We start from the raw sequence: 23,534 nt of genomic DNA on the forward strand, positions 1-23,534 counted from the left end.
TGCAAAGCTAGCAAAGAGCTTGGGAGTGTTAAAAGATTCTGAAGAGATTAATAACTAAATACAATTTCTCTGGTGAAGTAATTTTTAGGAACATAATTGTATCTATTGAAGAAAACACACAAAGACTATTTTTCATCATTTAGTGTATGCCTCTGTCTCCATCTTGCATCCACAGGTCCCTTAACACTTACATGACCCCAGTACCTTCAGCAAGACTTTCTATAGCCAGTAGTGCTCACCAGCATACAAAAAGTGAAAGGATTAGGACCTTTTTCAACTTATGTGATTTAAAATACCCTTTGAGTATTGACATGAGGAAATGCATTGAAGGTTTTATTCTCAATAAGCTTGGGATTTTATTTCCCTGGCCTCTGATGTGCATTAGATGTACAGCTAATGGTCTTTAAGATTCAAAAGCCATAATGTATATTTGAATCAAATTCACTTAAGGTCAAAAAGAAAAAAGCTCTTAACTTCCATAAAATGATTCCTTCAGATGGATTCCAGAGATCAAAGCGTGTTACAGAAAAAGCTTAATATTTGGATTAGTGATGTTCTTTCTTTGCTGAGCTTTTAGCCCGTTTGTGAAGTAGTGCTTTCTTAACAGAAATGAATAATTCATGGACAGTGTTTTAACAACAACACACTGAGAGTACTATTAATTCCAATTTTTTTTTCCTTTAAAATCCATTTTGGATTGTTAATGCTTGTGTTGCTGAATAAACTTAATTTAATTTTTTGAGTGTTCTATCACTTACTAAGTTAAACAGAATACAGTACAAAAGCAGGTTGCAATGTTTTTCTGGCTTTTAGCATGCTCAAGGAGCAGCTCACCCTATATAGTACCTGAAGGTTTTTTCATCCTGAGCTCTTATATTGCGTAGTTTGCAAAAGGAGGTACTCGAGTGAAGAAGATGTGTCTTGTATTCAGCCCCTGATCCTGAAATGCTTGTGTAAATTCCAAAGACTGGTTCAAGAGTGCCAGTGAGTACAAGGAGTTACTTCATGTCCTAAATCAGAGGAAAGCTGGAAACATTTGTGCCTTGCTGAAAGAGACTTTCCAGTGGTTGTCCTGGCTTTGGGTGCCAAACCTCATTGAGGCTGCCTGAACCACACAGTCAAGCCCAAGCTCAGCCTGGTTTATGGATCATCCCTGATCCTCAAAGACCATAACCCTGCCGTGCTGCTGGTGAGAGCTGTCTTGTACAGGCCACTGTACTACTGCTGTTGTTCAGCTTGGATTTAAAACCTGGAGATACTCTTCTGTGAACCTGCTGCAGCTAAGCAGCCGGGAAAACTCTCTTACAAATTGTCTGAAGAAGCCAAGTTTTGCTCAGTCCTTCTCTACCACTTGAACAGCTTTGCAGGGACCCAAGGGTCTTCTGAACCTCATGCCAAAGCAGGAGCATCAGTGAAATGGAAGTGCTCTGCATCCAGGTTATTCAGAACACACATTTTATTTTCCTGCAGCCTCAGTCCTGATCTGACTTTTGCTGTATCAACTCAGGAGTGTGGAGCTACTCTGGACAAAACATCCCTGGTGGAGTGACTGTGGCACCAGTCCTGTGGCAGTGGCCCTTGTGAGGTTCCAACAGCACAGACAGTGTCACTCCAGCTGCTTCACCGAGTGCCACTGGGCTGTAAATACTCTGGATGATAACAATAACAGAGAAGATTTTACTTGTGCACTCAGAAGAGCACAGCAAGGGTTTCCAGCCACAAGGGTCATGGACTGTGACGCCTTTGAAGTCACCCTGGATTTCTCAAGGGCATTTGTGGGAGTAGGATGTAGCCTTAAATTAGATAGGAAAAAACAAAGGATGACAACAAATGAGCTGTGGGAATTGGCTGTAGTAAACACTCATAACTGCTTCCCTTTGCCAGTAATTGCCCAGTGTTTGGTACAGCTAAAATGCAGGGCTGAGATGCTGGGTGTGCAGAAAGAACTCACAGCAAGTGGAGTGCAGCATTGCTGGGTCAGCTCACAACAATATTTTTTGTTTCTGGCTTGTTTTGGAGAGCGTGCAGAAGCACCATAAAGGACTTCAAAGAGAAACATGATTTAAATATAATTCAGGTCAAAATTTAGTGTTGCTGGATGTGTATTTTCACCTGGTTTTTTACTCAAGGATTGTTGCTAACATTTTTATTCTAGTTTTTTCCAGTAATATTTTGATGGGATATATTTTAATGGGTGATATCTTTACTCAGGTGTTATTTTATGGAATAATGCATTTAAGCATGAAGTGGTGCTGCTATGCATGTGGTGCTCACATCTAACACAGTTGTGGTGCACAGCAGCCAAAGGCTAATATATTGATTTTTATGAATGATGATGAATAAAGCAGATCTCTCTTTCCTGCCTGTGCTGAGCCTGTGGAGATGTGTAACTGATGTTTGCCTGTTGCAGCTGTAGTTCTGGGCAGCATCTGCTAAGGATGCTGGATAGGGCTTTAGGCTGACACTGGGTTATATATAAGGTTCCTTATATCAGTTGCTGTACAGCTATGAAACGATGTATGGAACTGCTTTAATGGATGATGCTTCCCTGGCCTGAACCAAAGTTACTGGAAAGATGTTTGGTAAGGATAATCCTCAGCAAATTAAATTTCCTTTGTTAAGGCAAATGAATAGATAAGGGTGCTGAATTTTTCTACATAAATGTTTTCCAACCCCACATGGCTTCTCTCAAGGTCTCCAACAGGACTGCTAAACTATAAAACCACCTACAGCTGTGCTTTGCCACTTACAAAGCTGACTTTATCTGATAAATTACAGGATTTACCATGTTGCTGTTCCTCACTCAGTCCTCAGACCCCCAGGGACTATAGGAGGCTGCAGAGATGTGAATCCCAGCACCAGCATGACCTGTGGGATTGAAGTGAAGGGGCAGAAGGATGCACACAATGAAAAATTTGCTTGTTTTATTCTTCCCTGGATCATCACCAATTTGGGAAAATATTTTTTGGTGTTGCCTTCTGAAGAAGAACTCCTTGTGATGCTTTCTCCCCTGCTACTCAAACTCAGCAAGCTCCAGTCTGGCAGTGGGAGATGTTGCTGGGGTTGCCCCAGTGCTGCTGGAGGCCTGGCAGTGGAAGGGGATGAAAAGCCCTTTTTATCACCTGCCCCACTTGCTTGTGACTGGACCTAATCTGACCTTCAAGGCTTATTTGCCTGCTCTGATCTTGTGGTTCCTTGATAGAGCTGTGTTTTGTGTGCTCTGCTCAAACTCACTGCCCTGCTTACAACGTGTTGGTCATTGGGACTGGGATGAAATGCAGCAGGAATCTAAATCTTCTTGGTTTCAGCTGTGACACATCACTTGGCGGAGATAAAGTGCAAGTAATGGCAAGAATTTTTTAGGGGGGTAAAAAAAAATCTTCTGATTTGAAAATATAATCCCATATTCCTGAGATGCAGTTCTTGCTGCTGACACAAAACAGAATTTTGAGTGAACAGCATTAACAAGACTGGCCTCTTTTGTTTTTTCCCTTTCAAAACGAATTTGAGGATATGAAGAAATGTTTATTTTCAATTTCAGCACACGTTTATATCACATAACAGTGCAGAGCAGAGGAATCAGAGATGTGGCCAATTCATTCAAAAATTAGAGAAAAAGTCAAAGGAAAATTAAAGAAATAACTGGGATTGCTTCAACTCTTCTAGAGCTTGTATTGGAAACAAATGAATTTCAGATGCAGTGAGATTCTGTTCTGAATAGGCAGCAAAAGATAAGGCATTTAAAAATTAAAAAATGGAGTTTTTCTGCTACTTGAGTGGTAATCGAGCGCCTAGATAATGTTTTTGGAGTAAAAAAAAATAGAGCCTTAAGAAACTCACTGCAATCATTGTGCAAAAAAAGGTTTCAATGAAATTTCTTTCTTCAGTTATTCATTCACAGTGTTAAAAGAAAGTGATAGACTGAGTCAAGCCTGACCTCTGGGACTGTAGTGAGTTTCAGTAGTTTGGATAACCAAATGCAGGAAACCAAAATGGAAGGAAAAATTGTTAATTCCTCTTTCTGTTCAATGATCTTCCCATTTACATATTGCTAGAAACATGTTAAACAGAGTGTACGAAAGGAAATTATTTAGTTAATTAAAATAGCTTGATGAATGCTTCAGGCTTTCAGGTCCCTCCTAATGAAATTGGATCTTTTAACCTGAGGAGACCTCCTTTTCCTCAGCTCCATGCAGGGAGCTGGTGCCTGGCAGGGTGCCCCAGAGCCCTGCAGCCACAGGCTTCTTCCCACAAAGAGCCTTTTCCATTGCTCACCAACACTCAGCATTCAGCATTTAGACTAATTTGGCAAATTTTATCTCTCCTGAAGAGGAGGGAACAGATAATTTTAGCCAGTTAGGCTGGGGAGAGCTGTTGGGGTGTTCACCCAGCACCAGGCTGGGAGATTCCTGTTCCCTTGCTCTGATCTCTTCAGTGAACAACAGGACCCATCCCTTTTCCCTTTCCCCTTTTCCCTTCCCCTTTTCTTTTTCTGCTTTTCCTATCCTCTCCTCTCCCATCCTTCTCCTCCTCCTTCTCCTTTCCTTTTTCCTTTCCTCCTTCCTTTCCTCTCAGCTGGTAGGATTTTTTCCACCTCCTGATGTATCTGATTCTGTGATGGCTGAATGCACAGTCATGTGGGTAACAGCTTTTATCCTCACTTCTGTTACAAACTCCCCAGGTCTGGGGGATTAAAACTGGAAAAGGAAATGTCTTAAAATTGGTTTTAATGTGTTTAAAAACAAAATTCAATGGGTCAGAGCAAGGGAATAAAGGTAAGAGAGCTTACTAAGGTATCTATCAGTGCCTTTTCCAGGTGTGTCTGCTTTTCATTTTTATTTGCTAAAATGTTTTGCTCTGTGGATAGTCACGATGACAGATATCAGAGATGTGCCTTACACCTGCAGTGTCCTTAATTAAAAATCATGTGCATAAATAGCTGGGAGAAGGATCTGGCTGGTTATTGCTGCCTCCCTGTTTTGCAGGGTGTTTGCTCCCCCTCCAGACTCCCCTCTGCTCACAAAAGCAGCTGAAGGGCTGTGATGCAAAAGGGAGAGCTCCACCACAGCACCTTATCTCTCCCTTTGCACTGGCTTAGCAATTACCACTCGCCTCTGCCTTGTTGTATTCGTCTGCCCTTACTGCCCAGACCTTTCAGTTTTTTAACTCAAACCCACACATATTGAAAGACAGGGCAGAAATTTTATCCCCAGCACAAACTTCTGCATCCCCCTGCATAAGGGCTTTTTCTTTTCCACTTTCTTTTTAATTGGAGATGGAATTCTAATTGAAACATTTTGAGTGAAAACATTCCTGGACATAAATGGACAGCAAAGGAGGCAGAAATGGAATTGCTGTAAGTTTAATGAATATATTCAGTTTTATTAGTTCAAAAGTAGTACCATAATTGCTTTTTCCATTCAGTGGCTGAAGAAGTTTTCACCAATAATAAATAGGTTTTTTAATGGAAATGGTAGAAGTGGTTATGGACGGTAATAGCCACTACAGTGTTTGCAGTTTTCAAATTAGGTCCACATAATTGCTCATAAAAAGAAAATTTCATTTGTTAAAAATCTCTGAAAACATATTGAATGTGTAATGGTAGAAATGCTGTTGCCGTAGGAATTATTTTCCTGTCATATTTAATAATCAGGATCTAGTCAAGTATTTAAATGTGTTGCATAAACAAATACTATATTTGGAAAACATACAAAACCACATTTAAAAAGTGTGCTTGAAAATATCAGCGCCCGCATTTCTTAGACTTAGCAATCACATCCCTATTATCCAAACAGTCTTCCCAATTAATTGCTTTTTTAACAGATTTTAGCGCTGGGAAACGAACCAGGAATGCTGATAAATTACAAAATCTGTCTTTCTTTCCTCCTTTCCCTCCCTGGCTGTGTCTCCTGGCTGTGTGCTGTCTGTCCTAGGCCAGATGGTGCGTGGGCGCTCGGTGGTGCTGCGGGCGGCGGGCGAGGGCAGGCCCTGCCCGGAGCAGCTCACCCAGCACAGGAGCTGCCCAGTGAAGCCCTGCTACAGCTGGCTGCTGGGGCCCTGGTCTCCCTGCACGGTCCAGGTAGGAATTTCTCCAGAGCTTCCCCCTGCCCGGGGTCAATGGCAAAATCCACCCTCACTTTGTGGGATTAATTGCTGGTCGTGGGCTCGAGGTGTGGCTGTGGCTGGTGGAGGTCTGCAGGGAAGAGGGGGAGTTCAGGAGTGGTGAACCCCTGCCCCTCATCTTCCCACCATCAGCAGCCATTCATGGGAGGTGATATGGGTTGAAGTACTGTAAGCTTATGGAATTACTGTAGGGGATTTTATGGAGTCAGTGTGTTTGACTGGGCATGGTCATGGTGACCTATAATTTCATTACATAAAATATCTCTAACAAGAAAATAGATGCACTAGATATCAAGACAGCTTAGCCTTTTTTTTATCTTTTTTTATTTCCTTTTTTTTTTTTTTTTTGAAGGACTGTACAGCAGGTCTTCCCCCCTAGGTCTCCAGTACAATAGTGTGAGTTATTGTGTGAAGGGCTGGTTTCTGCTTTTTCCTTACCCTGGCTATCTTTTTAATGATCTAAAAATGTCTGGATTCAGTTTCCATGTGCTGTCCCTATGCCTGCCACCTTTGCTCAGCACTGGGGTCATCATTTTTTCACTGGCAATGACTTCCATCAAGCTTGAATTGACTTATTCTTCTCTCCTTATCTGTTAGATCACATTTCCAATATTAAAACGTATTAGCTGGTAACCCAGTTTAAGCAGAGGTGAATCTTCCTCAGTGAGGTTTATCAGCCCGCTTAAATCTGGCTTTGGTGAGATGGAGGCAGGAGAAGTGTGGTGGAAACGAGCCCTGTCTGGTCCCAGGGGACAGGACCTGGGCCAGATCTGTGGCTGCTTCTCCACATTATATTGTGTAGGAGATTGAAGCCAATAATGCACATAAAGGCACACATCCCTTGTGATTTCTGCTCTGCCAGTGCCTTGAATACCCACGTGGTTTCTCAGTGGTGGAGGGATGTGAAGTGAATATGTGAGTAGGACAATAAATACCCAGAATTTTTTCAGGGTTTCACAAATGAAATCTGGATTGTGACAGTCCAAGATCAGAGAACAGAAGTATAGTTATATTTTCTCTAATCAACAACTCATTGCAAATACTGATGTGAATGTGGTCCTTATATGTGCTGTACTCAGCATGTATAAAATGTATAAAACATATGTACAACATAAATGCAACAAAATGATAGCATCAGCTGGTATTTTGTCTAGCTAACATAAGCAGATTCTGTTAAGCATCAGGGAAGAGACTTTCAACCATAGGAGCTAGCACAGCTGATAAAAAAATTAGTAGGGAAGATGAATTAAGGCCGTGGCTTACTCCAGATAAATAACACATTGTGCAGATTAAATTGTGCCCATCCCAAACCCAGCTAAATTCCAGCTCAGAGCCAGTAATCACAGCGTTCTGTAACCCAGATACCATCCCTGCATTCAGTGAGTTAGAGCCTGCTTCTCTCCTTCAATTACCACAGAGCAGTTTCTCTCCCCTTTGCTTTGTTTTGGAGAGAAGCCATTCTATTCATGTTCACTTCTCTTTAATGAGGTGCTTAGGAATTAAATGTACTTCATAAATACAGGGTGATTTATTCCTGTGCTTTACCCAAAAAGAAGCTTAAGCCTGTGCTCTAAAGAAAGCTTTCAGAATTGCTGTTTTCAAGGATGCTTTGTGAAATAAGGTAAAGCATCCTATGGTAAAGCTGTAATGCATGATGTGAAAGTGTCATCCTGTAATAATAGAAATGGGACAATTAATTATAAGGCTAAAATATTTTTTCCTTGTATTATAACTGAGACTGCAATTCCTAGTTGTAGGAGGACTATTTTATGCTAAATTGACTTCATGTGAATAATTAGAGGTGTCTTTGTGGTTAGGAATAGAGCCTGCTAAGTGTTCTGTGTTGCTGATTGTCACAGTATGGAAATTACACACAGTGTGTAATTGCACACATCCCGGGCACACCTGTGGCAGCATAGGGCATTTCCCCTGCATTCAGAGGGATGCAGAACTTAGGAACTGGTCAGTACATCCAATTTTAAAGGGTTACAGGACATTTATAATTTTCCTCCTAGAGTTGAAGTGGTTTACTCTGATTAGCTCAAAAAAAGGGGGAAAAATTAGCAGTGTCTGACACTGTTCATTATTTTTTCCATTAAGGGAATATAACTGGAATAGCCAGGCATTATCAAACACGAGCTGGCTGACATTCCTAAAAAGACTAAGAACCTTTCCTTTCTAATGGTTTTAAAAGCACTCCCTTAAATGTGATCACACAACACTCCCTCATTAGAGAGACTTTTACCTGATTAAATGCTCATCAACCTGTGAAAGCATTGCCCAAACAACTCTTTACCTAAAATAATTGTGAACACATGAAGCCCAGTAAAAGCCAAAAAGGGAAAACTTTTCTTCAAGGCACATCTGGGTGAAGCATCTCATTAGGGCTGTTACCTCCTGTCTTGTTAGGGTGTTCTATGTGGGAAGCATCAGATGTGATGGAGAGAAGGCTCGTGGAGATGCTGCCTTACATTAGTGTGTTACTGAACTCCAGGGATTCCTGACTGTCCAACACAGGAGGTGTAAACCTTCTCCTCATTTTCCCATCAGGGTGAGAGGTGGAGGCTCCATGCAGGTGCTGGTGGAGGGGCACATACATCCTGGTTTTAGGAAACCCAACATGGGTTCTGCATCTTCAGTAGGGGCAGCATAGGAGTTTTTGCAGGCAAATGGCAGGAATTCCTTGTGGAAGTCAAATTCCCACATATTTCCAGCAAGGACACAAGAGGCAAATCCTGGTCCTAGGCAAATCTCAGAGGATCACACCTTCCAGAGAAGAGCATTTACAACAGGGAATTGATCCCTGAATTGAATATGTGATGGTTTCCTTGGCAGCTCTCCTCTGATTAGCAGCCATTCCCTGCATCCTCAGTGTGCCATTGCTGGCACAAACTTCCTCTGGTTCCACATCTGTTGATTAGATCTTCAAATGTATAATTTTGGGGACATGAATAATTTTCAAGATGATAAGGAAGTCAGTGAAGTGCTCCTGCATTGCTTAAGACCTTTTCAGATATACCAAAAAGCATCTCCTACTGTAAGTGACAGGGTGACATTTTAAGTGTGTTCGGTTGATTGTAAAAAACCCATTGCTGGTCTTGAAAGAAAAAAAACAAGTGGGAGCCACTGTTAAAAAGCAAATCTTTCTCTTTGGGATTGTTTTGAGAATTCAGAGATTTGGGTTTTGGATTTTTTTTTTATTCTAGACATTAGAAAATATGAATGAAGCTCCAATATGGTGTGATAGAAAAATGGAGAGTGTTGTCTGTGGCCTTTCATAGTGGAAACTGTTGCACTGAAAAAAAATTTATTGTTTGACCTATTTATTTTTTAGTATTATTGTTATTATTTATATATTGATGAGTCACTTCAAACTGGAGATACTGCAGTTTGATTAGTGCCCATTTCCCCCAAGAATATCCTCCCTTCATCTTCTGTTCCCACCAGCCATTTCTAAGCACTCTAACCCAGTGGACAGCTGCATGAGTTTTTCACACACCATTAATCTCAGACCACAACAGAAGTTTCTGCAGTGAAACAGTAATTTAGAACAGTAAGTTACACACTGACTAAAGTGAAACACTGTTAAAAACCTGGAATCTGGCTGCATACAGTAAATCTACACTAATACTTCTTTAAGATGCTTTAGATTAGCAGCTGCTCTAAATCCAGCTAGTTATTTTTTTTATTGTTGTGGATCTGCAGCAGAAAGGAAGGAGGGAATGCAAAAGCTGCCAGGTGTGTGCAGGAGAGGCGTTCTTGACATTCCTGCTAGCAATCCTGCTGCTGGATGAATGCACTCAGTAGGAGCCATTCTGTTCTGCAGATGAAGTCCATTATTTTAAAAGAATCCACAGCCAAGAAATCCAAAGGAGCATTTCCCTTGGTTATATAAAGGCAATGTTTCTTCCTTCTTCTTGAGTTTTGTTTACTGAATTTTTCTCAAGTGCTGTTTCCACGAGGCTTCAGGCGCGCGTTCATAAGGCATCATGCAGACATGAGGCACCTCAACAGCACCACAGCTCTTCATCTGATGGGAATGAAACAATTTCAGTCTCTAGAAATAGCCTCAGTGCTTCATCTCTCAGAGCATCCTCAGCCCTTGATCATAACTTTAGCCCAGAAATATTGATTTTCCACTAAAGGATGTTCTTTTCAGTAGCTGGGTGTATGCTGGGGTATTTCAGGACTGGGATGATGAGCATGGAGTGGCCCAGATGGAGCCTCCTTTTTCTGGTTCAAATGGGGTTTAGTGCTGACAGGTTGGTGTTTTGGTAGTGATGTGAATTGGTGATCTCTGCTCCAGATCTGGTCACTGCCTTTAGAACATGACACAAACAGCCCACAGTGCAGTAAGGACTTTTGCTGGGTTTAAATCATGTGAGTACTCTTCTTGGGCTGTATCATCAAAGGAGGGTAGAAGAAATGTCTGTTCCTTATGGGCAGGCCCTGCTGTTGGCTTCTTAAGAGAAGCCCAAAATGTCTGTGCTCATATAATTCGGCACTAATTAAGCATCAGTAAATTCATTAATTTGAGTAAAAGGCATGAAGGGCAGACCTCAAAGATAGTATTAATCCTTTATGAATGTATCCTCTTCCACACCTTTGATAATTACACACTTTCATGTGTGGTCCTGCTCCTGCCTCCTTCTGTGGAGAGGTGTACAGAGATCTCCATCTGTCTTCTCATAACTGGAGATACTGTTGCAGACCAAATTTGTATCTTTGAAGACTTTTCATTTAGAACCAACTGTGTTTCTTCTGTCATTTGCTAATTTCACTGATGTGTGCCTCTGTTCCCTTTCACCATCCCCTAGGGTGGACAGTGTGGAGATGGATTGCAAGTCCGCAGCCTCACGTGTGTAGTGCATGATGCATCAGTTTCTGCCACATCCAAACCAGTAGAAAATGCATTATGTGGTGAGCTGCCATCGAAAGAAAGTGTGCTGCAGTTACCCTGCTCTGTGCCTTGCCCAGGTAAAGGCTTTGGAAGGTCACAGTGAATTTTCTGCCTGTGGTTGCTGTCTGAGGTGGACATGCTCCTATAGTTCTGAGTACTGTCAGGCCTTGTAGCACAAATCTGTGCTTCAGCAGATCAGATAAATGCTCAGTCTGCTGTTTCTAGACCATCTAAGAAAGTCTTCCTTTGTTTTTTTGAGAAAATGAGATACGCCATGAAGCAGAAAATCCAAATATTGTTTACTTCAGAGAGACATCCTAGGGATATTAAAGCTGATGTATGCTTAGGTTAGCCTTATGCTTATCCTTACCCTTCAAGGCTAATTCTTTTTGAAAACCTGTGATTTCTTGTTTCAATGTGCAGGCGACTGCCACCTGACAGAGTGGTCAGAGTGGAGCTCCTGTGAGCTCACCTGCATCAGTGGCAGGAGCTTTGAGCCCGCCGGGCGCCAGTCTCGATCCAGAGCCTTCATGGTGCAGGCTGCAGAGAGCCGGGAGAGCTGCTCGGGACAGGAGGTGGAGACACGGCCCTGCTCAGGTAGCTGGCCACAGCTCTGCTCCCTGCCCACCAGGGGTTTGTCCTGGGCTGGCTGCAAGGTGAGGAGTAACTGTGTTTGTGTTGCAGGAGGGAAGTGTTACGACTACCTGTGGCAGAGCAGCCCCTGGCGGGACAACGTGCGCACGGTGTGGTGCCAGCGCTCGGATGGAATCAATGTCACAGGTATGTCCCCTCATGGCCTCGCACACTTGTGAGCGAAATGTCTCCACAGAGGCTTTTCTGCTTCTGCATCTGTTGCTCAGAGGAAGTTGGGCATCCTTCTTCGCTCTTACAGAATTTCAGTTTGGGTTTTTGTGTATAGGGAAGATGGGTGGGAGCTCACCAGCCTTGCTGTCAGCTCAGCATCACACACATATTGCATAGGAGTATTTGGGCTAATTGCCCTTACTGTCTGGCTCGTCATGGGAAGAAATGAGTGCACACATTCTAAAGGGCTGCCTGGGCTGGCTTGCACAGCCCTCAGTTCAACCTTCCTGTGGCTTTGAAGAGCAGAAGAGAACATCACACACCTGGTAGGGACCCCATCCTCTATACCTCCTCTTCTTTTCAAAACACAGGAGTCCCAAATCACTCAAACTGTGAGATTCCTGCTGTTGCTGTGACCTACAAATTCTGCCTGTAAAGGATGAAAAGGGGAATTCATGGTCAGAACTTTGAAGCTCTGTGAGATTGACAAAGGCAGTAGGGCTGCATGTCCATGGGATCTCTTTCAATATGCACAGGGTAAATGAGAGGAGAGAGTGGAAAGGAAAACGCAGATGTTCATGTCTAGTTCTATTTATAATGACTAGTTAGGATAATAACAAAAAGTCTTATGTGCAAAGGTTGCCAAGTATTTAAGAACTCATTAACATGTTTTTATTCCTATAGAAGCACAGGCTTTCCCAAGTGAGGATGGGCAAGGGCGTTATGTGGATTATGTCTTTTTATGTAGATAAGCCATTAATGAGGACACAGAAGATCTGCATCTAATTCTGGATTCTGTCCCCAACTTCCTATGTGGCCAATGGCAAATTGCTTAAATCTGTATATCTCTGTTCTCCATTAACAAGATGGGTATGATAATAATTCCCTGCCTTGTTAAGGCAAATTAATTAATGCGATGCCTACAGATATTATGTTAATGTGCTTAATAGACTAGTATTTAACTATATAAAATAAGCAGGCAAGCACTTCTTACACTGTGGTGATCTAAGACAAAAACATTTTGAAACATGCCCTTGAAGGCACTCAGTGTTTTCTTTTGCAGGAGGGTGTCCTCTTCGGACAAAACCTGCCGAGGTCCGGCACTGCAGCCCGCCGTGCAGAAAACCCTTTTCCTTCTGCACACAGGTAACTGCTCACTGCAGAACGGGGCTGGGAAATTCACTCTGCAAGATTTAATCAGATTGCATCTTAGATTGCATTCTGGGACTTGGAAAATTGTTTAGTTTGTCCATGGTACCACCTCGAGGATGTTGTGGGAATTTCATCCTGAAAGAAAAGCATGAACCTGCACAAACGATGTGGTATTGCAAGTTTGGGTTTATTCAGTAGAGGGGTTTTGGTTTTAATTTTAAAATTAAACCTCTTAGTTTAATTTTAATTGAGTGCTGTTGTACTGTGCTTTAGAAGAGGGACTGTTTAAAACTTTTGTTAAAGAGGAGATAAAAGAGCATCAATCACCTGTTTGGATCAAGAGTATCAGACCCTCAGACAGACATTGTAGATATAAGACAATTAGCATTGTCTTATATCTAACAATTAGCATTAACAATTAATATTGTTTTCAAAGGAAAACAATATTAAAAAGCCATTTTAAAATAGAAATCCAGAAAACTGAGTATGTATTTAGCAAACCACAGACTTCTAAAAAGCCTCTTGAAGAAACTGCTTAGTCTGATCCAGGGTAATGGATATTTGGTCATAAGAAAGCTTAATTTCAGATAGCCCTGTGAAATACTGGAGTGGGAACATGTGAGGAGGGTTTGGGTCTGCAGGAGGATTGGTTTTGGTTTGTCTGTTCTATTGCCCAGCAGGGTCAGTGGGAAAATTGTTACTTGCAAGAGGAGTTTGCCACAGATTCCTGTTGTTAAGCCTATTGGGATGAAAATGTTTTATGTAGAACTCCTCTGTAATTACTGACCCTTTTTCAACCAATTCCCCAAATATATTTGTGGTTTTTTTAACTGAAACGGGCTCGCAGGTGCCAGTTCCTGGCTGGTTTGGTTTGGTGGTGGTGAATTTGCATGTGCAGGTTATACCTTGCAGTTGGTTCAAGCTTTCCCTGCACTGTGCACTGTTCTGTGAGAGGGCAGTGCTTGGTTTAATCTGAATTCCCTTTTATCTGCCAGAGAGGAGTCTGTGGCTGTGAGCAGGGATACACAGAAGTAATGAGATCAAATGGACTCCTGGATTACTGCGTGAAGGTACCAGGTTTAGAAGATAAGAAAGCTGATGTTAAGACCATCGCCGGAAAAAATAAACCTGTCAACTCCAAAATGCATGACATTTTCAAAGGATGGTCTATTCAACCTTTTAATCCAGGTGAAAAACTTAAATATGAATGGAATAGATTGTCTTTAGAAGGTTTCTGTAGAAGAGAGGTACAAGCTTTGTAGATGATAGCATCAGAGATTGTGTCTGGGAGCTGCAGAGCGACCTCCCAGTTTCCAGCTCGTGTGCTGTCTTTCATGCCTTTGTGCCTGTACAGAGAAATCACAATCTCTTATGTTGGGAGACAGCAAAGACAGAATGAAGCAATAATATTGTGCAGAAGTATGCTCATGTGTGATTTGGGGGGATGTTTAGAACTACTATCTGATGATGTTTCTGGAAGTAATATGTTTGGCCTAGGAAAGATATTGATCACTAGTGCTTCAGAAATTTCAGAGCAGAAAGTGCTTAAGATTTCATTAAAGAAAACATTGGTTGTTTCTTGCCATATTTCAAAAACATATGAAAAGAACAGGGTAGAAAGTGTACAGTTTAGTCATGAGGGTTGAAGTTACAACATTTGAAGTGTCCCACAAAGGCAGACAAGCTATTGTGCCCAAGCAGCTCATCCCAGGTGGATCTTTGACATCCATAGCACAAAATCCTTCCCAGCTGGAACCTCAGACTGCATGTGCCCAGACTGGTCCATTGCTCTAATATCTGGTTCCCATTTTGATTGTTGTTTTGAAGATGAATTCATTCAAAACAAATTTCTGAAATGCAAATAGGACTTTAAAAATGGGAAGCAAATGTGGCAGGCACATCAGGTTTTACTGAAATGCATCTGTTCTCCTCGTGTTATAAAACACTGGCAGTGCAGTTCCCCCCCCTCTTCAGGTACCTGACATTGCATTTGTTTGCAATGAGTTCCTAATGAACACGAGACTTTAGAAAACATGTAGAGAAAGGTTCTGTTAGGGGGTTCAGGGAGCCATAATTCTGTCTGATATATGTGATCACACTTTGAATGTTACATTTACATATTTGATTTGCAGACAGTGGTTAACCTTTGCGTTGACAGTCTCTGGGCTCACAGAGCTCAGTCCCAAGCCTTTTAAAGTTGGCTGCTTTTCGATCAAGCCCTTCATCCAGTTCACCCACTCAGTTCATCTGCAGTTTGAGTCACAGGTGTGGGGTTAATTTCCTTTTTGTCAACACCCCTGGCTCTCTGTAGGCTGTCTTACTTGAGTATCATCTCTTTGCCTGATACCTTTATGGGGTTAGAAAAAGGGAGGGAGGTGTAGGTAGATGCTGCAGTACTCCCTTTTTAAATCAGCATTTGAGTCTGCAGCACTAAAAGCTTCTGGAGGGCTTTACCTCAGTGCAGCGCCTGTGAGCCAGCTCTCACCCAGGGTCTGCAACAGAAACAGTAACTGAGGCACTTTTACAGAACAGGGTGTTGCCTAATTTACGGCAGAAATGTTATAGAAACAATATATGGGAAGGGAATAAAGGTGCCCCATGTGTGCTGAGTGTGTCACCAGCCTGTGGCATCCTGCAGTTAACTCTTCAATCTGCGTGTGCTCCTCAGACCCCAGCTCAAGGCTAGTGCTCTTCAAAACCCTCCCCTCTGACAAAATGTGTAATTGCTCCTCTCAAAGAGGCTCTCAGGCTCACAAGCCTGGGGATTTGCAGTGGTTACTGCTGGCTGAGCCAGGAAACCACTGCTGCCTCCCCATTCTGCTGTGAAAGCAGGTCTGTGGTGAGAGCTGCCTGTATGGATGGCACTTAACATCCTGCAGCACCACAGTCCTTGACATTGTGTTGGTCAATCAAAGTACCTGTGCCTTCTCCAGCTTATCTATGGTTTCCCTTTCCATTTACAGTTTGGAACACTAATTTTATTTTGATTAAATGAGGCTGATGTTTTTGTTCTTCTGTAAATGCTCTACAGGAGTGCACAGAACTGATTTCAAATCAGGCTGTGTTTTTCCTCTCTTTACTGCACTCTGAGAGGCCAGAGTTCAGGTACAGAAACTTTTCTTTGACTTGAGAGGTAATTTAAATAGCATTGTTTAAATTGTCAGGTGACATGGTCCAGTGCCTTTCTGCTGGGGATGGAGAGCAGAGCTGCCTTCACAGCAGACATGCTGTGATGCCTTTATGGGGCTGTGACAGTCCCTTTGCAGGATTGCTAAGTATTTCTCAGCCATCTCCAGGTGAGAGGGCAACAAATTTCATACCTAGGCTTCAACCAAAGAACTCAAACCTGGCCAGTCCTGACGAACAGAGCTCTTCTCACATGGGAGATAGCCTGCAAGTGTTTTGAGGAGCAAAACAAATCTGTGAGAGGTACTCAGCCTTTCCCCAAAGTCTGGAGGAAAAATGAGAAAGAATGGGATCTGATTAAATGTGTTTCCCTTTGAAAAAATTTGTCATTCAAACATAAAATGAAAGCCAGGCTCAGTGATTGTCCCTCTCACTTGACTGGATTTGAAATGGCCTCTGTCAAACCGTGTCTGGGGCACAGCACAGGTTCCTGTTCCTGCCTGCAGTGTGTATTTGCAGCTCTGCTGATGTGAATCAGCTCAGACTGCTGCTGTGGCAGAGCACCAAAGCTGCTCCCTGCAAGGAAAGCTGTGCAGCCAGAAACAGAGCCAGGAACAGAAATATTGATCTTTCCAAAATTGCTGGTATTATTAATGCAAAGCTTGTAATTAAGGAGCTGTCCCAGTGAGGTGTTCTGAGACAAGGGAATGTTTGAACAGACCCAAGCCCACATGTGCATGGAGGGGTTCCTGCAGGGCTCCTGGCTCACTGCAGCCCAAAGAGCCCAGTCCTCAGCCTTACCTTATCTTAAAGCCACTTTTGTCTGCTGCTCTGGGCCCCAACCAGAAAGCTCTTTCCAGCTTTATCCCTCTTACTGTTACAAAGCCTATTCTTGTTTTTATTCTAAGCTGAATTTATTCTTATTTGTTGCTCAAGTGTTTCCCAGTTCTAAGCAGCTTTTCCACTTGTGCTTGCTGGTATTTACCCCAAGTGACCCCCAAGTATTTATAGAGAACAATCCCATCCCTTCTCAGCCCTCAGCTAAACACATCAGGTGTTGCCTGTGTCTGTCTGGGTCAGCTCAGCATTGAACTGCCTCTGCCAGAGCAGCCACTGGGATTTGGAGGGAATGTATCCCAATTATCCTGTGCTTCTGCCCCTTTCCATTAAAGTTTTGTCTTTAAAATTAGGGATTATTTCAGAAATCTTCCTATTAAAAATATGGGGTTTATTAATTATAGCTAGTCCCTGCTGTGTTCCCCATCAATGATGCTACTAATTTCTCTTTAATTGATCTCTTAAAACTTTGAGTATTTTAGAATAAAGTTTTTTATTCTCTCCTCTTCTTCCTCTGTCCTTTTTCCTTGTCTTCCAACAGATGGTAAACTGAAGATATGGGTATATGGAGTATCAGCTGGAGGGTTCTTCATCATAATTTTCCTAATTTTTACATCCTACCTGATGTGGTGAGTATGGCAGGTGTTCTGTCCTTAAATAAAAGCTAGTTTGTTTTTATTTAAACCATCCAAAATACCCCACAACACTGCACTGCAGGCATTTAATTCTCAGGGCTTCAGGAAAGGATGGAGGCGGGACTACCTGAGTGCCTTCATTTAGCCCCTGCCTCAGAGTAATTAAAACTCTCCAAACTGTAAATGTTAGCAGCTGTTACTGTGAAGAAGTTTGGTGGCCATGCAGGGAAAGAATTATTTTTGGTTATCAATAGGCCCTTATATTTATTCAGGCTTCTGCTGGGACTAGAAAGGGGTTTTATTGTATTCTTCAAAAAAAAGATGAAGTAAAACTGAAGAAAGGCAAGGAGAGTGGTTGGAACAAGGAGCTGGCTTCTGCTCAAGGAAGGACTAAATAGAATAGGGACATTCAGTTGAAAAATTATGTTTGATGTGGGAATACAATAGAGATCTATGAAATCATGAATGGGGGAGAAAAGGGTGCTATGGAATTTTTATCTCCCACAATAAAAGAAGTAGGAGGCATCTGATGAAATGGTTGTTTAAAATAAACAAAAGAAATTATTTTTCCCACAGTGCATTATTACCTTGTGAGCTTGCTGCTGCCAGGGCTGTGCATGCCAGGAAGATAAATGGATTCAGAGATGGCTTAGGAGTTCATGGGAGATTGGGTCTCTTGGTGTTAATTGTGGTTTCTTGGCTGCTCGCTACAGCTCAGAAAATCCCTAAATAGGTTTTTGCAGTGAATACTTCCAGTGAAAATATGTCCTGTGTCTAAAGGTGCTCTTGCCAGCCATTGTTAAGGACAGGGACCAGCTCTGCACCTTTGGGCTCTGGGGTTTTGCTGGGGGTCAGGGCTGTGTGCCCTCCTGAAGTGCAGGAGAGGTGAGCCCAGCCTGACAGAGCTCTCCTTGCCCTCCCTGCTTGGAGTACTTGGGATGCCACTGATGCCTCTGGGGGGACAGAAAGGGAGAAGGGGAAGCATCCAGGTGTCCTGCAATTCCCAGGGATTGGGCCTGAGCTTACAACATTCACAGTGCAAGCTGGCCCAACCCTGTCCAGCCATGACAGGCAACCAGGGAGTCACAGCTGTGGCCTGACAGCATCACTGCCCACTCCCATCCAATAGTTTATACCCCTCCACTCTCTTACTCTCTCTCTCATTCTCTCTCTTGGGTTAAAAGCTCAAATAATAGCAGCTTAGGAGCTGCAGCTCCCTTATTTTCCAAGCCATGTAGCTCCATTTCTCTGTGGCTTCACAGCAGAGGATGCAGAGGATTTTTTAAATAACATTACACACTTCTCCATCACTTGGAGGCTGCTGAGGAAATGCATTTCTCAATAATAATTATTGTTGCTTCAATACCATGCCAAAGAAAAATGAGAAAATCCCAGTCCCAGACAGCTCATGTTCCAATTTTTCTGCGAGGTGTTCCTTGTTTTGTCAGCTGTGAGAAGAGATGGGAGACGAATGTGCTTTATTTCCTCTGCAGATGGGGAGCACAGCTGGCTGCCCCTTTCTGCCAGGCTGTGTGTCCATACCACACACAGGAAAGCACCAGAGGGGCCCTGTGGTGCCCCCCAGTTAAAGCATTCAGTAGCCACTATGGAAAGTTGATTTTTTAAATTGAAGTTTGGGGGTTGATGATGTTTCTGAGCTTGTTACAGTTTGTAGTTTTGTCTTCTGAAATGCTTTTCTTGCAGCAAAAAAACGAAGCAGCATCAAAGCCCTCCACCCCAGCAGAAGCCTCTAACCCTGGCCTATGATGGAGACATTGATATGTAACATAAACAAAAAATCCAAATGTAGACATCAACTGCCTTAAATGCTTTCTTTTTTGGAACTCTCCGACTTCTCAGTTTTTTGAGGAATCTCCTGATGTATAATATCCTGGGCAGGACAGAAGTATTGCAAGCTGAAAATTTTGCCACCTCTTTATGAAGGAAAAAAAAATGGAGTAAAAAACTTGGATCTTGTGAAACTTTTCTGAAGAGAACAGCAGCTACATCCCTTCCTGTTGAACAATGGGAATAAGAAAAAAAGAAAGAGAGAATCTACAGACATCAAAAGGAATTAGTTGAAAAAAAAGGCATGACAATCCCAAGGAAATTGTGACATTTACTGTAAATGACAAGTTTGACACAGCATCATTATGCACTATATTAGTGCAGGGTTCTTTATTCTTCACATACTTCAACAATGAGTTTTCTAGTGTTTACATTTCGTTCAAAGACTTTAAAACCAGATCATGTATTTTGAGACATGCAAGGAAGAATGAGTTGAAGTGTCTGAAGTTATCAGGTTTTTTAAAGTTTCTTCCTTCTTATCCTGTTTTCTAGTCTGGAATATGATTTTGCTTCATTTCCACCTACAGGACAGAATAAGGATCGTTATGAAAAAGCATAGGTGGTTTCTTAACCAAGAATATTTTCTAAAGAGCTGAGTAGATAGGTGTTTTGATGAATGGCTAGAGGATTCGATTGTTTAAAAAGGATTTTAAATTAAATTAAACCATGTAGATACATTATGGCCAGTTTAAATTGTTATTCAGTTTAATTAAAACAAACTCTGCTTTTGTATTTAAATTTTCTTATCTGAAATATTTATAAATTCCTTTTTTTGAATTTAATTACCTGACCTCATTTAATATACATCAAACACAAATGCCGTTTGTAGAAGGTCTTGCTTTTTTAAATGTTTCAGAACCACTGAGAAGTTACATGTAAAATTCTGGGAACATTTGAAGAGGGTAAGTGTTTATAATAGTGTGTGTTGCAAGTAAGAAAGTGCCATCTTGTGGTTTTGACTTGTATTTATAAGCAAATAAAATGCTAAAGAGAGTGAGAAAATTGCTTCTGGTATGTTGAATTAAATGTGTGTAAACGACTTGTGTTATTAGTCATTTACTGAGCTGAGATTGGCCTCGGATCTCAAATCCTCTGGCATTGTTTTGTGCTGCAGTGATTAGTGAGAGAAAGAGCACAGACAAGTGCAAGTGGAGAGAATAATTGCAGATCTGGAGAATGCCTGGTCTTATTTTTAACTCAATGCTGCTGCTCATTCCAATAATCAGAAGAGAAAGAGAAGAATTGTTACCAGCCCAGCACCTTCCCCATCCAAAGGTCCCTGGATCATCACAGCAGATGGGTATGACTGGGGCAGAAGGCATTGCTCATCTTGTCATGTTGCTTTTCACAGCTTTGTAAAGTGGTTTGAATGTTATGGTTTTATTGAAAAAATGATGGAATTGTAGACAGGGTTCCTCCCCTAGGCCAGGATCCCACCCACCCAGCATTGCTCCTGCAGCATCCAGCTGAGATGGCGTTGTGCCACCAAGGCAGGGTCAGGAGTGTGCTTTTCCCTTCCCTCATTACAAAGAAAGGCTGATGGAATTGTGAGGGGGACTTGTCTCATGTGTTCCTGGCCCTGAAGATGTTCTGCTGGCCTTGCTTTCCACCTTACAGCTGTAACTGTTTATGGAATATAACGCAGGATCTGGTGTTTCTGGGATCCTAAACCTTTTTTCAGAGTGCCCTGCAGTGAAGCATTGAGTAACATCTACAGAGGAAGAATGGACAAGGGGAGTGATGGTCTGGTGCCATTAGGAACAGCCCTGACAGATCTTAACATATTTTGTCTGTGGGATACCCTGTCAGCAGAATGGTGCTCGCTGAATAATGAAGGAATGAGCTCAATTAAGCCTGCTGTTCAGCAAGGCATTGGAGTGGGCAAGTTTGGTGTAATAATAGCAAAAATGACAGCTGGAACATGTGGTCATTGCCCTCAGCATCAGGGTAAATTACAGTCCAAACCACGATGAAGAGAAGGCACTGGGGAGACCTCAGAGCACCTGCCAGTGCCTAAAGGGAGTACCAAGAGAGCTGGAGAGGGACTTTGGGCAGAGGCATGGAGTGACAGGACAGGGGGGAATGGCTTCAAACAGAGGGCAGGTTTAGATGAGATATCGGGGAGAAATTCTTCCCCGTGAAGGTGGTGAGGACTTGGCACAGGTTGCCCAGAGAAGCTGTGGCTGCCTCTGGAAGTGTTCGGGGCCGGGCTGGATGGGGTTTGGAGCACCCTGGGGAAGTGGAAAGTGTACCTGCCCATCAGAGGGGCCGACCTTTCAGTCCCCTTGTGACCCAAGCTGTTGTGTGACTCAGAGATTGTGTGCCCAGTGCGGGACACGTCAGATCCTGGGGGAGCTGAGGAGCTTTGCAGCACTGCAAAGTGTGTTCATATTGAGGAGATGGATGTGGGGTGGTGTCCAGTTTGGGGCCCCTCTCCCTCTCTGTGTCCCCACCTGGGCACATTCTGGCCACGGGGACTGGCCGTGGTTCCTGCTGGGGCTGAGAGCTGCAGGCAGGGCTTGGTGCATGGGCATGAGACCAAACCTGCTGCAGAGCTGTTGCAGTTCCCTGGTGCCCTTCAGGGAACTGCTCAGAAATGCCCAGGAAATGAGTGCACCTGTCTGACTTGGTAAAATAAAATAAAATAAAATAAAAATAAAATAAAATAAAATAAAATAAAATAAAATAAAATAAAATAAAATAAAATAAAGCAGCAGGGAGGGCTCATGGGGCTGCTGCTGGAGGCAGTGGCTGCTGCTGTGCACTGTCTGAACGGGATCCGTGTCTGCTCCTCGTCCAGCTTGGGCAGCCTGCTGATTCAAATGTCACCAGGTAATTTAATTGCATGCATTTGATAATTTGGGATTGAATTAAGCTGTGAAATTGAACCAGTGGCCCTGCAGGGTCCACGAGGCTGAGAATGCAGCACAGTGCAACAGCAGGAATCGGTCACTTAGGCTGATGCCAAGGTTATTGCTCTTTGTAAGAGCCTTGGAGATCCTGCTGGGGGGAAATCCCAACCTCCTGTGGGAGCACTGGAGTCCATTCCTGCCTTTCATTGTCCAAAATGAGTCCTGACATGGAGAAGGGATTACTCCAATTCTTGCCTATTTGGGATTTCTGAACTTTTTCTCAAGTAGCTGGGGCTGGTTCTGTCCCCTGCTGAAGACAGGAGAGACATTTTGGTCCCTCAGGAAGGAATTCCTCAACTCCCAGCTCAGGCATCCCATGAGCACATGTATGTGTTGTGAGATTGTGAGGGAAAGCATCTGAGGGTGAAGAATTTCTTCCTGATACCTAATCTAAATTTACCTTCAAAGCCATTTCTCCCTTGTCCTATCACTCCATGCCTCTGTCCAAAATCCCATTCCAGCTCCCTTGAAACCCTTCAGGCACTGGAAGCAACTCCCAAGTCTGCCTGGAGCCTTCTCCAGCCTGAAAAATCCCAATTGTTTTAGCCTTTCTTTACAGCAGACGTGCTCGATGCCCCTGATTGTATTTTTTCTAAATGTATAATGTAATTTGCACTTGTGAGGGGAGGGAGCAACATAGTTAAAATAAAATTTTAAGTCCTGTTTTCAATTGGGAGGTCATAATACAGAAAAAAATTACCTCACTCAGGACCTTCTGAAGGATGGATCAGGCTACCTGATGTATTAACGTGCCTCAGGACAGATTATGGTTCTGTCTGGTTTAAGATGTAATTTAAATGAATGAACTTCCACGTCTCACAGCTGTGACACGCACCTGTCCTGCTCAGGAGCTTGATTGATGTCACCTCTGTGAAGCTCTGTCTGAGGCCAGGCTGTTATGTGCCATCCATATGGATGTGCTCCTTGATTCCCAGAGCCACGGCCTGGCAGGTGACTCCGTGGCTGTCACTTGGCTGCTGACACGGCTCGTGCCACCAGCCATGCCAGGAGCTATTGAGATGTCCCAGGAGCTGATCCCCGACGCTGGAGATGGGCTGTGCCTGCTGCTGCTGTCACACTGGGAGATTCAGGGAGCCCCAGGTAATTCCTGCTGGCTTTTCCTGCACAGAGGGGGTGCCAGGGAGGTGTCACTGCTTGGGAAAGCTGTACAGATGTGAGGGTGCCGTAGAGAAATCT

At 43.0% G+C, this 23,534-nt stretch overlaps 1 protein-coding gene across 1 annotated transcript in view; it reads left to right on the forward strand.

The window, feature by feature from the left end:
• Nucleotides 1-20,365, forward strand: part of THSD7B (thrombospondin type 1 domain containing 7B) — a 245,473-nt gene extending 225,108 nt beyond the window's left edge. The window contains exons 22-29 of the mRNA XM_058809582.1: nt 5,934-6,079; nt 10,941-11,100; nt 11,447-11,620; nt 11,708-11,803; nt 12,891-12,973; nt 13,975-14,167; nt 17,484-17,571; nt 19,282-20,365. Coding sequence (XP_058665565.1) covers nt 5,934-6,079; nt 10,941-11,100; nt 11,447-11,620; nt 11,708-11,803; nt 12,891-12,973; nt 13,975-14,167; nt 17,484-17,571; nt 19,282-19,363 — 1,022 coding nt within the window. The 3' untranslated portion in view covers nt 19,364-20,365. The remainder of the gene's footprint in view (nt 1-5,933; nt 6,080-10,940; nt 11,101-11,446; nt 11,621-11,707; nt 11,804-12,890; nt 12,974-13,974; nt 14,168-17,483; nt 17,572-19,281) is intronic.
• Nucleotides 20,366-23,534: the final 3,169 nt, after the last annotated feature.

This window comes from Ammospiza caudacuta, chromosome 8, assembly GCF_027887145.1.
Source record: "Ammospiza caudacuta isolate bAmmCau1 chromosome 8, bAmmCau1.pri, whole genome shotgun sequence".
Lineage (NCBI taxonomy): Eukaryota > Metazoa > Chordata > Aves > Passeriformes > Passerellidae > Ammospiza > Ammospiza caudacuta.